The sequence below is a fragment of the Camelina sativa genome, chromosome 10, assembly GCF_000633955.1.
Source record: "Camelina sativa cultivar DH55 chromosome 10, Cs, whole genome shotgun sequence".
NCBI classification, from domain to species: Eukaryota; Viridiplantae; Streptophyta; class Magnoliopsida; order Brassicales; family Brassicaceae; genus Camelina; species Camelina sativa.
In genome coordinates this window covers 6,276,124-6,290,505 of record NC_025694.1, presented here as the reverse complement: position 1 = coordinate 6,290,505, position 14,382 = coordinate 6,276,124, and the positions used below count along the sequence as shown (strand labels likewise).

The 14,382-nt window shown below is 36.3% G+C and overlaps 4 protein-coding genes and 1 pseudogene across 4 annotated transcripts; 3 read left to right on the top strand and 2 right to left on the bottom strand.

The window, feature by feature from the left end:
• On the top strand, window positions 632–1,180 carry LOC109126928. Its single transcript, XM_019230877.1, has one exon. It carries the CDS (start codon window positions 762–764, stop codon window positions 975–977), a length of 216 nt encoding a protein of 71 aa, XP_019086422.1. The 5' UTR covers window positions 632–761; the 3' UTR covers window positions 978–1,180.
• LOC109126929 lies at window positions 4,990–5,451 on the top strand. Its single transcript, XM_019230882.1, has one exon. It carries the CDS (start codon window positions 5,129–5,131, stop codon window positions 5,318–5,320), a length of 192 nt encoding a protein of 63 aa, XP_019086427.1. The 5' UTR covers window positions 4,990–5,128; the 3' UTR covers window positions 5,321–5,451.
• LOC104717464 lies at window positions 8,481–9,752 on the bottom strand. The gene is made up of 3 exons (XM_010435028.2): window positions 9,243–9,752; window positions 9,035–9,121; window positions 8,481–8,882 (listed from the first exon to the last, which is right to left on the bottom strand). The coding sequence occupies exons 1-3, from the start codon at window positions 9,531–9,533 to the stop codon at window positions 8,730–8,732; spliced, it is 531 nt and encodes a 176-aa protein (XP_010433330.1). The 5' UTR covers window positions 9,534–9,752; the 3' UTR covers window positions 8,481–8,729.
• LOC104720092 lies at window positions 9,632–12,272 on the top strand (annotated as a pseudogene).
• On the bottom strand, window positions 12,531–13,574 carry LOC104717461 (25.3 kDa heat shock protein, chloroplastic-like). Its single transcript, XM_010435027.1, has 2 exons — window positions 13,230–13,574; window positions 12,531–13,130 (listed from the first exon to the last, which is right to left on the bottom strand). Exons 1-2 carry the CDS (start codon window positions 13,474–13,476, stop codon window positions 12,697–12,699), a joined length of 681 nt encoding a protein of 226 aa, XP_010433329.1. The 5' UTR covers window positions 13,477–13,574; the 3' UTR covers window positions 12,531–12,696.

Sequence of the window (14,382 nt, the reverse complement as noted above, 5' to 3'; positions counted from 1 at the left end):
CATAGATTCGTCAGAGACAATCGTATTTTTTCTAAAATAACAATAATGATACCGACAACTAAATAATAGATCCTAACTGTAAGTTAAATCCAAGATAACTCCATAAAGTAGTTCAGGTAAAGGGACATTTTTCCCAGTAAGTTGTTTTTTGGGTCTTCAGAATCACAATCATTGTTTGCAAATGGAATTAGAAAACTAAGTAAAACCGAATACCAAATTTTGTAATCAGTCCATTATAATGTTTCACCATGACTTTGTATTTTCAAGTTTGGCGGAGAAACAAAAAAAAAAAAAAATAGTTTGACAAGTTTACACTGAGACCAGCACATAGAATTAGAGAAATCTAATAAAATATCTTAAAATCCTTCTCTGTTTGACAAAGTCACAAAACTATACCAAAACAAAGCCAACTCAATTAAACTAAAGCAAAATTTAGTACAAGTACTACTTGTTTTCTTCACATCTAGACGACAATAAATCTAATAACGACAGCTAAACACTAATGTGTAGTTGTCCGCGTACGACGCGGTTATTTTTCTCCTTTATTTTTATTTTTTTCTAATTACACAGTATTAAAATAAACACGAGACCGTGTCACACTAACCGATAGAGACCTGCTCATTAGACTCATATATATAATAAAGAGCTTAAAGAGGTCTTTCATTTCTCACAAAGCCACAACAAAACCAAAAAACTCTCAGAGACTTCTAGATCCTTCTTCTCCTCTTGCAAAATCTCTCACCTGAATCTTAAAGACAATCATGATCTCCGTAGTAATCCTCGCCGAACTATTGGTAGAGTACACAGCCGCTCTCGCGAAACTCACCGTCGGGATCTTGCCACCGAGACGACAAGGCGAGAGCGCCGTCGTTCGGATTGGTGGTTTCTCTCTTCCTTGTCCTTCTCCTTCGAGTACTAGTATTGCCAATAGATCCTCTCCGATCCCGGACTTGTCTTCTCATCTCGTTGATTTCTGATCAGACGAAACGATTTTGATTTCGATTTTCTTCTCTTTTTTTTTTTCTCATTTGATCCAAGATTGGACGGACGGCTGAGATTTTTCCACGTTTCTCTTCCTCTTCCATCTTCCTATGGATCTTTTTGAATCGTGTATTAGAGAGCTTCCTGTAAATCTGTAATTCAAAAATATTAATAGAAATTAAATTATAATTTTTTTTTTTTTTTGGTGAAAAAGGGGAGGAAACCTCCCATTTATTCAAGTAACTAAATTAAATACAAACATATCTCGGAATAGTATTCCCGCGAGCATTCTCAGAAAGAATAGCACCAAGAGGAAGAGAAAACGCATAGTTTGCTAACCCATCAGCGAGATGGTTAGCTTTCCTATACATATGAACAATCCAGATAATCCAGTCCCTTGAAATATAGCCATGGCACAGACGTACTAGGAATGAGTCTCACTTATCCCTGTCTTAATAAAGCCAATTACCACTTCTGAATCCACTTCCAACTCTAACCGTGAGACTCTTCTCTCCCACGCCATATAAAACCCATAATATACTCCCCATAGTTCTGTCATCAGGGCCGAGCATATCCCAATATTTAGAACAAAACTCCCTTGCCAGACCCCCAGTTCATCCCGCAAAACTCCACCAGTCGTAGCCAACCCAGGGTTCCCACGAAACGCCTATTTGTATTCATTTTCAACCAGCCAGTGTTCGGATACTTCCAGGCTATCAACCGCTTTTTTCGTGCTGATCCCGACTGCAACATCTTTGAGCTTTATACACAGCGTCCACTCCTGCTGCTAAATCTTTCACAAACTTGACTCTGTCCCGACAACGACCAACTACACCAAATACATTTCCACACCGCCATTTCCAAGCCCACCAAGCTGCCATACTAAATAGAGTACTCCAGGAAACACCCTGCGTTCGATGCTCACCACCAAGATTCGTAAAAAGCCATTCCATCAGGGAACCCGAAAAGAAAACCTGCCTTTTATGCCTGGGTACAATACGCTCCCAAAGCCCCGACATCGCTGGACAGTCCCGCAGTATATGTATGATCGTTTCTTTCCCACCCTTGCAAACAGAACACATCGAGGAGGCAGAAATATGGCGACGAAACCTCTCTGCATTAGACATAAGCGCTTGGTTCCCTACCAACCATAAAAAGATCTTCACTCTCTCGGGAATCCTAACACCCCATACTCGTGCCCAGAAACTCCCAAGATCTGGCTTTGGAACTTCATCTCGGGTTAACATTCGATATGCAGAGCTAACCGTGAACTTTCCCTCCATAGTCTCTCCCCAAGAGAGCCGCTCTACCACTCCTGTAAAATTATTCAGCACTACAGCACCAAGGCGTAACCGAACCTCTTCTGAGACCCAAGGACTGATCTGTTGAAAAGACCAACCCACACCCTTTATCCATAAATCTCTAGCCCGCTCCTCTAACCAGTCCATAGGCACCTCACCGTACATGAGGTTCAGGATGGAATCCTGTACGAGCCACTTGTCCTGCCAAAAATGGATCTCTGCCCCATTCCCAAGAACCCAACTATGACCTGGAACAATCACCTCTCGAAGACCAACCACCACACTGCGCCATGTGGATGACCAGGAACTCTTCGACACCATCCAGTCAACACTATGAATATCTCCAACTCTGTATTTGCTTCTCAAGATCCTGGCCCATAGACTAAAACAATCCTGCAACAGGCGCCAACCCAACTTCGCCAGCAAAGACGTATTCATAGCATGAATCCTCTTGATACCAAGCCCCCCTTCTAACTTAGGAGTACAAACTTTCTCCCAGGCAACAAGGTGTTGCTTCCGTTTCTCTTGTGTACTCCCCCATAAGAAATTCCTTGACACTTTCTCCAAATCATCCAATAAAGCTTTAGGTAAAGCTATCACATTCATTGTATGAATCGGAATAGCAGCCAGCACCGCCTTCGTAAGAGTTAACCTGCTAGCCATACTCAAACACCTTTCTTTCCAACCCGCTAGCTTGGAAGTAGCTCTCTCTAGAATTTCCCCAAATGTAGCTTTCTTGAAACGCTTATGGAGAACTGGCATTCCAAGGTATTTCCCCAAGTTAACTGTAGCCTGATGCCACTCTCATTTGTAATGAGCTGCTGTAAATCTCGAGATATATTCTTAGAAAAGAAGATTTTTGACTTCTCTAAGCTTACTTTCTGGCCAGAAGCAACACAAAAGGTCTCCAGAACACGTCTAATGACCCGAATATGTGCAACAGAGGTATCCGCGAAAAGGATTAAGTCATCAGCAAAACATATATGTGAGAGAGGTGGACCACCCTGTGACAGCCGGATCAGCTTCCACTCTTTTCCAATAATGGTTCTATCAATTAAATTGTAAAATTTGATTTAACTCTTTGATCTTTGTTTGTTTATTGGCACTCGCGCCACGCGGTCGCTGTTATATCTTAATTAACCTAATCATAATGTAACGATGTTGATGGCTCATTTGATGATTAATGGTCTAATTTTTTTATGACGTCATTAAAAAAATATTGGGAGATTTAAGTTGCTTTTGACAAGATTAAGTTCATTAATTTATATTTTTCACTCTTGAATAATGTACAACTTAGCAATTTGGTTCCTTGAAGAGTGTTTTTTGGTCCTATAGACCTATTCAATGTATATAATTCAAAGAGTTCTTAGCTAAACTTCCAATATACATTGGAACATTAGCGTGTTTGGCAAATTCGATTTCGCGACGCACAGACGAAACCGAAGTGGTAACTAATGTTCCGATTTTACAAGAAAACAAAAATTACATGAAAAAAAAAATATTTAACATTGAATCAGTTTTTATAAAATAATAAATATATTATGTTGCTAAATCATTGGATGTATCTCAATCATACCAAGCTTAAACAATCAGGCGAGTAATGATGAAATTTCAATAATTGAGTTTTTTTTTTTTTTGATAAACTAGCCAACGGAATATACATCATGCATAATTTTGGAAATTCATGTTAATGTCCACGGAAATTAAAAGTCTTTGGGAAATAAGTTTCTAGATAAAACAGGAAATATTTAAAAAATAGATAATGGAACAAGATGAGACGAAAACCAGGTAGGTATATATGGTCCATATATAGCACCCTTATCGAGCGGAAGGTGAACTTTAGCTTTCAGCAATTAAACAACTAGGATAGGATATAGTACTGTATTGTTTTTTCATGAGTACACAAAATTTGTTGTATTAGCAAATGGCGAAATTACGGTTGGAACTCTTATATAGCTTGAAATACTACTAAGTCTTTAACTACACTGATATTAATGTTTTCGAACGTTCTCCTTCTTGATATGTTTGATTACTTGTCAAAGTGATTTTGATTATGTCAAATGTACACGCTGTGATTTTTATTTATTTATCTCTAAAAAGTGTAGTAGTTAGTATTGACAAATGATGTATCTGCTAAATTATAGTATAATATTAGTAAACAAAATCCATTTGATTTGCTAATCAGAAGATTAGAGGAACAGCTAATCCTAATGTGAACTGCGCGTAAGACGCGCTTCCTTCATTACTTTTTCTGTCTAAAAGCGACAATAATAAACTATGAAACACGAGTCCGGGTAACGACGAAGTTAAGAGGAGAAACAATAGTTAAGTTAGTATATAAAGAAGAGACAAGAAGATCTCTCTTTCTCACAAAAAAGAAAAATATGACGATTAAGCAATGGATAGTCTCTTATGATAGGAAATATATATTTAACTAAAAACATCTACAAATATAGAGTAAATGAATGTCTCGTCGACAAAAACAAAATCTATAAGTGAAGTGGCAGGTATGGTACTGGTATCATGACTTCGTTAAGCAACAAGCCCAGTTTTGTCTTCTCCCCAACACTCTAAATCTAATCTTTAACCACAGTGCGTGACACGCGGCCTGTTATTCAAAAATCTATTAAAAAATCAAAAAAAGACGTGTACGAGTACGACTATCTTCTCGACCACTGGACCTTAAAAGTATTGGCCTATATAAGACCACGAGTGGTGTCTCTACTCTCTCGATTCAAACCAAACCACCATTCGATTTTTGTTAAGAGAGAACAAACTCTAGGATACTGACCGACCATTATCTCTCTTCTCCTCCGGCTAATCCTATTTTTATTTTTTAAATAATCATGATTGCTGTTGTAATCATGGCTGAGTTACTGGTGGAGTACACGACGGCTCTAGCTAAACTCACCGCCGGGGTTCTTCCGAGACGGCAAGGTGATGATAGAGACGTCGTACAGATTGGTCGTTTCTCTCTTCATTGTCCTCCTAGATCCTCACCTATTCCAGATTACTCTTCTCATCTTGTTGATTTCTGATCAGCTGCGCGCAACATTTTCATCTCAGTTTTGTTTTATCTTTTTCTTTTTTTATTGAATGGCTCAGGGCTTTGTAAACTTGTATCGAAATTATATAATAGAGGTTCTTATGATTTTGATTAACTCTTACTCTTCCCGCTTTTCTTAATCCTGATACTCAGATAATCTCTAACTCCTTCGATTCTCCGACTTGTTTGATGTATCACTTACTTTAAAACATTTGTCTGTTTATGTTTTGATATATCACTTACTTTTAAAAAATACTTTAAAACATAAGAAAACTCACTTTCTTAAAACCATTTTCTTTACACTTTACACTAGTATTAGTTAGGTTAGTGGTTGTATTCCAATGATCGTAGTTTTAACAAATGAAAACCTGTTAAAATCATAAATATCCTTTCTATTGGTATTGAACGGAGTATTAGTAAAATGAATAAAGGAAATAAATAGTACTATTTATTGTGATATTTGACCCAAAATGAAAAAAAAAAAAAAAAAAACTTATTGTGAATTTTTTTATAATGATAGGAAAAACTGTGTATGAACCGATCCAAGGGACCAAGCTGACCAATTGAATGATGGCCTACGATGAAAATTCAATGTCTAAAAGATACGACTGGGTAGGGCAGGATTAGTGTGAAAAATAATAATGAAAGGGACATTTAAATCTTTGTTTATTATTTAAAATTTTGATTATTAATTATGTAATATAGATATAAGTCATTTTCTTTATACCAAAAAAAAAAAAAAAAAGCTAAGACATTTTCTATGTTTATTTCTGCAATTCTCTTATAAACCTTATAGAAAAGAAAATTGTTTGATAATAAATGATAAGAAAAAAATCGATGATAAATTTATGGAAAAAAATCTCTGTGCTATATCACATGCCTAGAGCCAAGCCTGGTAGGGCATGAGGGTTTAATTCGATTTCTTGAAAACAATCAACTACCAGGGAGGCAGGGACCTCCTAAATTATTGTTTTCTCACTTAATTGATAGATGTGTCAACTTTATAGTTTACATGTAGAAAGAAAGTGACAGAGATAATTAAAGAGAAAAGGAAGTTTAGGCGGATGAATATGAGTCCAAAGGAAAGTGTAAGGATTTTGTGAGACAAAAACACAAACATAGAACTGCTCGGAGACGTGTCTCTGTTAACGACTTAAAGACTCGTGGTTGTGGTGTATTCCTTCCACCCTTTTTGATCTTGCAATTACGAAACAAATACAAAAGTAAGATCGTTACCAATTCCAACCTGTCTTTCTCATAGTACTATAATTGTAGATTCTAGTATGAGAAACGTAACTTCTTTTTTAACTTTAGTTAAAAAAATTGTGTAGTTGTTTATACAAATACGTGGACAGAAAAAATTGTCACTATCCTGAAGAATAGACTGATCAAAATAAAAATGTCATTTTCCCTTCTTATTTTCTTAAGCTGGCTTTTTTTCTTCCTATTAGATTAAGGGTGCAATAAGATTCAATAGTATAGAATATATAGACTGTCAGGAATAACTGAGAACACATAAAAATACAGTAGAACCTTTTAAAATTAATTGAAGATACAATTTTGTTTAGGTTTAGAGGTTTTAGTCCAAAAAACAAAAAAAGGTTTAAAGGTTATTTAAAATCTAAATTTTATGGATTAGGCTTTAAGATTGAATATTTAAAACTAATATTTTGATTTTTAAGACATAGATTTTAAATTTATACTAGTTTATCATTTGTAAAATATACAAAAAAAAAATCAAATTACTATATATAATTATAATTTAGTAAGAATTATTCATCAAGCCTTGTAACAAAACGACAACGCAGAGTGGCGGGGCTATGATATGACCAGTAGGAGAAAGGGACTGTTCACACGCGATTCGGCGCCGTTATAAAAATAGCTAATAAAACGCGTCTTGATGTCAGCCGCTTATGTGTGTGGTCTGTGGAGTGTAGACCCACCTCTTTAATCACTTTCGCCTACCAGTCAAATCAAATCAAATTACATTAGTAGTATAATTTAAACAACTGTTGATTCATAACTCAATTAACTACACATTTACAACTCATCTCCACTTATTCAAGAACACAACTACTGTCCTCTCATCAGTCCACTACAACTTGTTACAGCTTATTGCTAAAAAAATCAAATTACTTATTTCGTTGGACCAATTTTAATCATCTTGTGATTGACAAATAATACTTGTATTTTGTTCTATTTATCTTTTTAGCTTCTCGAGTTATGAAATTCCATCACGAATTATGAATTAGGGGTCGACATGGAACCAAACAAAAATATATATAGCGAACTCGATTATGACTTATGAGTCGTATTCTGGAACACAATGTATTATGTTTAACAAACTCGATTTTTTTCAAAATTTATTCTGATTCCTTTTATTTTGAAATTTCTTTTATTTCAAATTTATTCTGATTCCTTTTGAAATTATTTTCTCGACAAATTTCATATCTTATTTTAGTTATACTGTGTGTATATATAAACACTTAAGCAATTCCTAACGAATGATTTCAGTCGCAATTGCAGTTTGGGGAAAAATTGCACGACATCAAAAAAATTAAGATTTTGAGTGTAATGATTCTACATCACATTCAATTAAATCATACAAAATGACACTATTATCACAAAATGGACGACGACACAAATATAGCCATCCGTGTGTGGACACACACACTATTTTAATGATGTAGAATTTTAAACAATATCCAGTGTGTTTGGTGTCGTAAAAGAACAACATCATATCCAATTAGTTCATTTTTGACTTGTTGTTAGATTCTAGAATCAATAAGAAACAGTTGAGATCATATTACCAACACATAAAAAAAGCAGTACTATAGGATTATTCGTACCGCCCACGCAGGATGAAAATTGTGTGACACAGCCAAGAATCTCTAGTCCACATACATATCATCTTACTTTCCTTCTCCTTATCAACTACCAAAAATAAGATTTAAAAGACATTCTAAATTGAACATTCTCTATATGCTTCTACACAATGTTTGCAATAGTGATCTTTGCTGAGCTACTTGCCGAATGCCGAGTACACGACTGCTCTCACCAATATTGTCTACGGATTCTCCCCCAGCGTTCTGATGACCGGAGTGTTAACGTTGGAGTTCTTTTTCTTTCAAGTGTCACACTTTGTGAAAAAAAAAAAAAAAAAACTTCATTGATGGGCAAATACTAACAAGTATTTGACTAAATGTCATGCCAAGTCGGATTGTGATGTTTAAGATGGCTCCATAAACATCAACTCACAACAGATTTTACAAGAAAAGGATCTAATTTTGGGTTCTTCAGTAAGCATTATAATACTCAGCTGAAGATGGACATTATAACACAATCATTACTTTTTTATTCATCAAAACCCCATGAGAACTGAGAAGTGAGAAGTCTCTCATCTACTTCTTGGTGGTGGTGGTTACACGGTGATGGTTCCGGTGCAACTCTCGTAAAGGCTTCCATCTACTGTTCTCTAATGCCTCACAATGCGGTGAAACTCTAAATGTCCAATGTGCACAAGGAGCAGCCAAATCGCAGACATAACAATAGCACTACACACATTTAAAAAAACAGATTTTTAAAATCTTGTGTTGTTACAATCAAACCCTTTCAACCTTAAAGATCACCAAACATATCAATCCATCATTATCTCAGAACCCAAACAACATCTAATATTAAAAAAAGGACCCAATTTTCGAATTACCTGATTACAATGTGATTTGTGTTGACTTGATTCAAAAGGGAATTTCCAACAGAGATGCCTTGGATGTGGGTAATCCCTACAAGCCACCTGAAAACACAAAATCCCCAAAAAAAAAGCAAATCCCAACAGAGAGATGTGTAAAAAGACTCAAACTTTACAGTAAAAAAAACAAAATCAAAGCACCCAAGAATTCTTAACAATCAAAAACCTGGCCTTTCTCATGGACGATTGCCACATCTTCGTCAGATTCAGGGGTTTCGGATTGGGTTTTTGCATCGAACGAATCGTTGGGATCGAAATCGAGGATGAAGCAATCCTCTTTCTCATCGAAAATCTTCATATCCTGTCTCGTTTTCAGACAAAAGATACCTCTGAGAGGTGTCCCCTCGTCTCCCTCTTCTTTCTCCTTACTCTTTGTTCTCTTTCTCTTTGTTTTCTTCCTCGTCACCCACGGATCTGGTGTGATAATCTCCACAACATCTTTTCGCTTTATCACCATTTTCTTTTTCTTTTTTCTTCTTCTTTCTTCGACTGTAAAGTTTCGATCTTTTGTTTTTTTTTTTTTTTGCTTTGAAAAAAGCTTCTCGAAAATCGCAAATGACCGTTGTTCCTCGAAAAGCAGCGGTGGAATAAGGGATTTGATTTCTTTTCCGAATTTCGTATTTTTGAATACGGTTTATTAGGGTTTTCGTTTGGGTAAGGCCTTAGAGATGAACGAACGTTATATCAATATGGGCTTTTTTAATGCTAAACCCAATTACTGGCCCATATAGAGTGGGTTGTTGACTGAGATGGTTTCTTTGGTGGTTGTTGACCGCATACCTAAGCTTTAATTTTCTCGTTTGGGTTTAGAGCTCGGTCATGCATGCCTTCCAAGTAGATGATGAACTTGCGAATAATGCATTGATGGACCACTCGAAGAACATACTTTTTTTTTATGTTTGTGTTTGCCGATTAAATACCACTCACCGACTTGAGGTTATTGGTTTAAGTCTTTGAATAGAGTTTTAAAAATTTTAAATGTTATGTAGAATATGTTGTTATTAGATCAATATTTTGTTAAACTCTATAAAAATTTAGTGTTATTAGTTTGTGATTTGTAAAAAGTCATTTAAAATCTTAACAAATCTGGATTATTGGATTCAGACTTTTATAAAGTCATTAAAAGTTTTGTATTATTCAATTAAAACAAAAGAATCTATAATTGTTAATGAGTTTAATTATTATGTTATTGGTTCATGATTTTAGACAATTTCTTTACAAAATAAAGTCATGAAAAATATCAAAAAAATACAGGGATTGTTTGGAGAACTTTACAAGATTTTAGAAAACTAATCAACACAACTCTCTAGCAATCTTTAACAGTCTTTCACTTATTCACTTTTAATGATTTTGATGAACTCTTCAAAAATCTTCATAAATCTCAAACCAATACCATCCCAATGTCACTTACCTACTTAAGTTTGCATGAACCATGCCTTTTCCTCTCCTTTATCTTATTTATTTTCGAATATATATCTTTGCATTTTTATATGTACGTAATAACAATGGATCACTAGTTGATAGCATGCGTTCAATAACATCGATCGGGTTAGTTATTTGTATTTTAAAATACATTATTCAACGTCCACGTCGTTACGACTTTAATAAGAGACGAATAAATGCTACCTACTTAGTAGAAATAAACCTCTTCGACCACAGTTCTCACTCATTCAGTCATCACATCATTCTCAAGCGATCGAGAGACTACTACCGTTAAAAGGCGGGGAAAAACCGTTGAGAGAAACAAAACAAAGTGACAATCCAAAAACAGAGTCATAATGGGATCTTGGCTGAGATACAGTACACTCCGGCAAAAATCTCCGATGAAGAAGCCAACCTCTTTGCTATGCAGCTCGCCGGGGCCACCGTGCTTCCTATGGTTCTGACATCGGCGTTAGAGCTTGACTTGCTCGAGATCATATCCAAGAACGCCGGTCTCTCTGGCGGGCAACTGTCCCCCTCTGAGATAGCTTCCCTTCCCATCTCCCGACCAAGAACCCTGATGCTCCAGTCATGGTCGACCGGATCCTCCGGTTGCTTGCGGCTTACTCTATCTTGACCTGCTCTGTTCGTAAGCTTATTGCTGGCGGTGTGGAGCGTCTATATGGACTGGAACCAGTCTGCAAATACCTGACTAAAAACGAACACGGAGTCTCGCTCGCTGCTCTCTGTCACTTGAACAGAGACAGAGTCTTCATGGAGAGCTGGTAAATATGTTGTCAAGATCTTAGAAAATTCTAACTCAACACTAAGAAACATTTCACATGAGATGAGTGAAATATGTGTGTATGAGTACAGGTACTATTTGAAAGATGCTGTTCTTGTAGGCGGAGTCCCATTCGACAAGGCATTTGGTATGGACGCTTTCGAGTACCAGGGGGTCGACCCGAGATTTAACAAAGTGTTCAACAATGGAATGTCCAACCACACAACCATCGTCATGACCAAGATTCTAGAAACCTACAAGGGCTTTGAGGGTTTGTCTTCATTGGTAGATGTTGGTGGTGGCATTGGAGTTACTCTCCGTATGATTGTATCCAAGCACCCACACATCAAACGCATCCTTTATGATCTCCTTCATGTCATAAAGGAAGCCATCTCCTATCCTGGTATATATGCTTCTCTTTAAGGTATTTCGATATGTTTTCATGGAAAGTTTAATGTCCTAAGATTGACTTTGAGATGGGTATTTCGTCGGGTGATTTAGGTATTGAACATATTGGGGGAGATATGCTTGTGAATGTTCCTAAAGCAGATGCCATCTTCATCAAGGTTGGTAAACTAGTCCTATTTAGATTCTTGGTAACAATTTTCTAACAACTATTCTTAGCATAGTAATTATAAAATATGTATCCTAGACATTTGGTTTTACAAAACTTCTCACATGTGACAGTGGATATGTCATGATTGGAGCGATCAACACTGTTTGAAATTTCTTAAAAACTGCTACAAAGCGCTCCCAGGCAACGGTAAAATGATAGTGGCAGAATCTATACTTCCGGTGGTGCCAGACTCGAGCCTGATGACAAAAGAAGTTGTCCACATGGACTGCCTCATGATGGCTCACAACCCCGGAGGCAAAGAACGAACCGAGAAGGAATTTGAGGCCTTGGCTAAGGACTCTGGCTTCCAAGGATTCCAAGTTGTTTGCAGAGCCTACGGTACTCACATCATGGAATTCCACAAGAATATATGAACATGTACAAATATCCATGGCGCATTCTGTTTCCATCCATCTTTTTATTTTGCTTCCAAGTATTGTTCTACATTTCCAGCGTTATCTCCTATGTTCTGCATATATATTATCTATCTTGCTTGTGAGGCCACCATCGTCGTTATTCAGTTGTCTTTGTAGCCGTTGGAAACTGCATTTCTTTGTAAATGTATATTCGTGGCTTACTGTGAGTTATGAAAATGTACGTATAAAAAGTTTGTTTCATTGTGCCTGATAGCATAAAAACCAAAGGATTAATCTATTCGCCAAAACAAACAGATTGTATATTGTTCACTTTCAATGTTTACTTACATCACACTATAAGCTTATAGGGAAACATAGGCGCTTATATACAAGAAACAGCTCCAAGAAACGATAAAACAGAGGAAAACCTTAATGGAATTCTCTAGTGAATCTGGACATCGATGACTTTGCGTTCGACTTTGGTTTTAGGGATATTGATAAAGAGAACGCCGTTCTTGAGCTCAGCTTTGATCTTGTCTTTCTCACAGTTGTCTGATAGCTGAAGTCGTGTTCCATAAGAGCTAACGCTTCTTCCAGACCAAGAATCATTATCGTCTTCCTTCTTCTGCTCTCCTTTGATTACAAGGACGTTATCTTCGACAGAGATTTTTACGTCTTCTTTGGAGAGACCAGGCATGTCAAAACGCATCTTGATCTCATGTTCTTCCTCTTTGATGTCCCATGGTGCACGAATCTCTGACACTCCAATTCCTCCTCTGTTTCTTCCTGAGACAGGCATAGCGTCTTCGAACATCCTGTCCATGGAGTCTAGCATTTGCCGCATTGTTCTCATTGGTGACAAAGGATCCAATAGTCCTGACGTTGTAACAAAAAACAGAACATTGTTTGAGTAAAAAAGCAGAGGAAAAGGTTTCAATTTATTCAAGGAGAGTTTTTTTAATTAGTGTAACGTACCGAAAGGAGAAACGTCCATGGCTAAGCGTTGTTGAGGTCTTTTTTGTAAGTTAGATCCTTCATTCCCATTTTGTTGTCCTTGGTGAACAACATCAATCGAGTTTTCTCTTTGGTCCTGAGCTCTGATCCGACTAGGCATCCTCCGTGGGAAGGAGGCAGAGAACGGCGAAGTAGACTTGGATGAGCCAAAGGGAGATGGAGCGAGAGGTGAAGTTAGAGCCGATGCAAATGAGAGTGTGGAAGCCATTTTTTATATCGAATATGAGCCAAAAATAACACTGAGCAAAGAAGAAAAGTCTAGTTTGTGAGTTTTTTTGTTTTGGATATTTCGTCTTGAGTTTGTTTGGGGTACTATGAGAGTATTGGAGAGTGTATATATAGGTGAAGTGAGGTGAAGATGAGAAGACGCAAAGTGACAAAAAGAGTCATCTTGAAGGTTGAAGATTTTATAAGAAGTTTCTCGACTCGTTTTGTTTCTTAACTTCTTTACTTTACTTTTGTGTGTTCGTTCTCTCTCGTGTTTCTCATCTTCTCCGGAACCATCTTTGGTTTTCTTTTTGTCTTTGTCTTTGTGACAATCAGTGTTATTTGTGATGAAATCAATTAGAAAAAAAAATATAAAACCAAAATTAGTAAGAAAGACTCTGGATTCTAGAGTCAGAGAATAAACGATGATTTTTAGGATTAGTTTCTTAATAACTAGAACAAATGACGTTATCTAGAATAAAAATTTATCAACTCATCAATATGTGTGCTAATTTGCCGAAACATATGAGAAAATGAAATGGCTAATAAATCTGAATATATATACTGGATACATTGTATTTTTTTTGTTTTTTTTTTCTAGATTGAACGATTGATTATATATACTATACATCAGCTAATTTTATTTATTTATTAAAAAGTAAGTTTGTGAGATTTTTGTGAAACGATTTATAGCATGTACAATTGTTCAAAGGGGAGGCATCATTACAAATCTATATGTTTCAATAACTATACATGAATTATAAAAAAACTATGCGAAGACGATATTATATTAAAAATCAAACTTAAATCTGTTAATCTGCAATCTGATCAAATATTCACTAATCCAAAAACTTGTTTTCAGTATAGATTTTGTTTGACGGACATCAAATGCTGCCAGAAAGTTATA

Excerpts from the sequence above, each read along its gene's own strand:
- LOC109126928 (XM_019230877.1), top strand. The coding sequence starts at position 762 with ATGATCTCCGTAGTAATCCTCGCCGAACTATTGGTAGAGTACACAGCC.
- LOC104717464 (XM_010435028.2), bottom strand. The coding sequence starts at position 9,533 with ATGGTGATAAAGCGAAAAGATGTTGTGGAGATTATCACACCAGATCCG. Across the intron at positions 9,122-9,242 it reads TCGTCCATGAGAAAGGCCAG|GTGGCTTGTAGGGATTACCC; the intron begins GTTTTTGATTGT and ends TTGTGTTTTCAG. Across the intron at positions 8,883-9,034 it reads ACAAATCACATTGTAATCAG|TGCTATTGTTATGTCTGCGA; the intron begins GTAATTCGAAAA and ends AAATGTGTGTAG.
- LOC104717461 (XM_010435027.1), bottom strand. The coding sequence starts at position 13,476 with ATGGCTTCCACACTCTCATTTGCATCGGCTCTAACTTCACCTCTCGCT. Across the intron at positions 13,131-13,229 it reads CATGGACGTTTCTCCTTTCG|GACTATTGGATCCTTTGTCA; the intron begins GTACGTTACACT and ends TTACAACGTCAG.
- LOC109126929 (XM_019230882.1), top strand. The coding sequence starts at position 5,129 with ATGATTGCTGTTGTAATCATGGCTGAGTTACTGGTGGAGTACACGACG.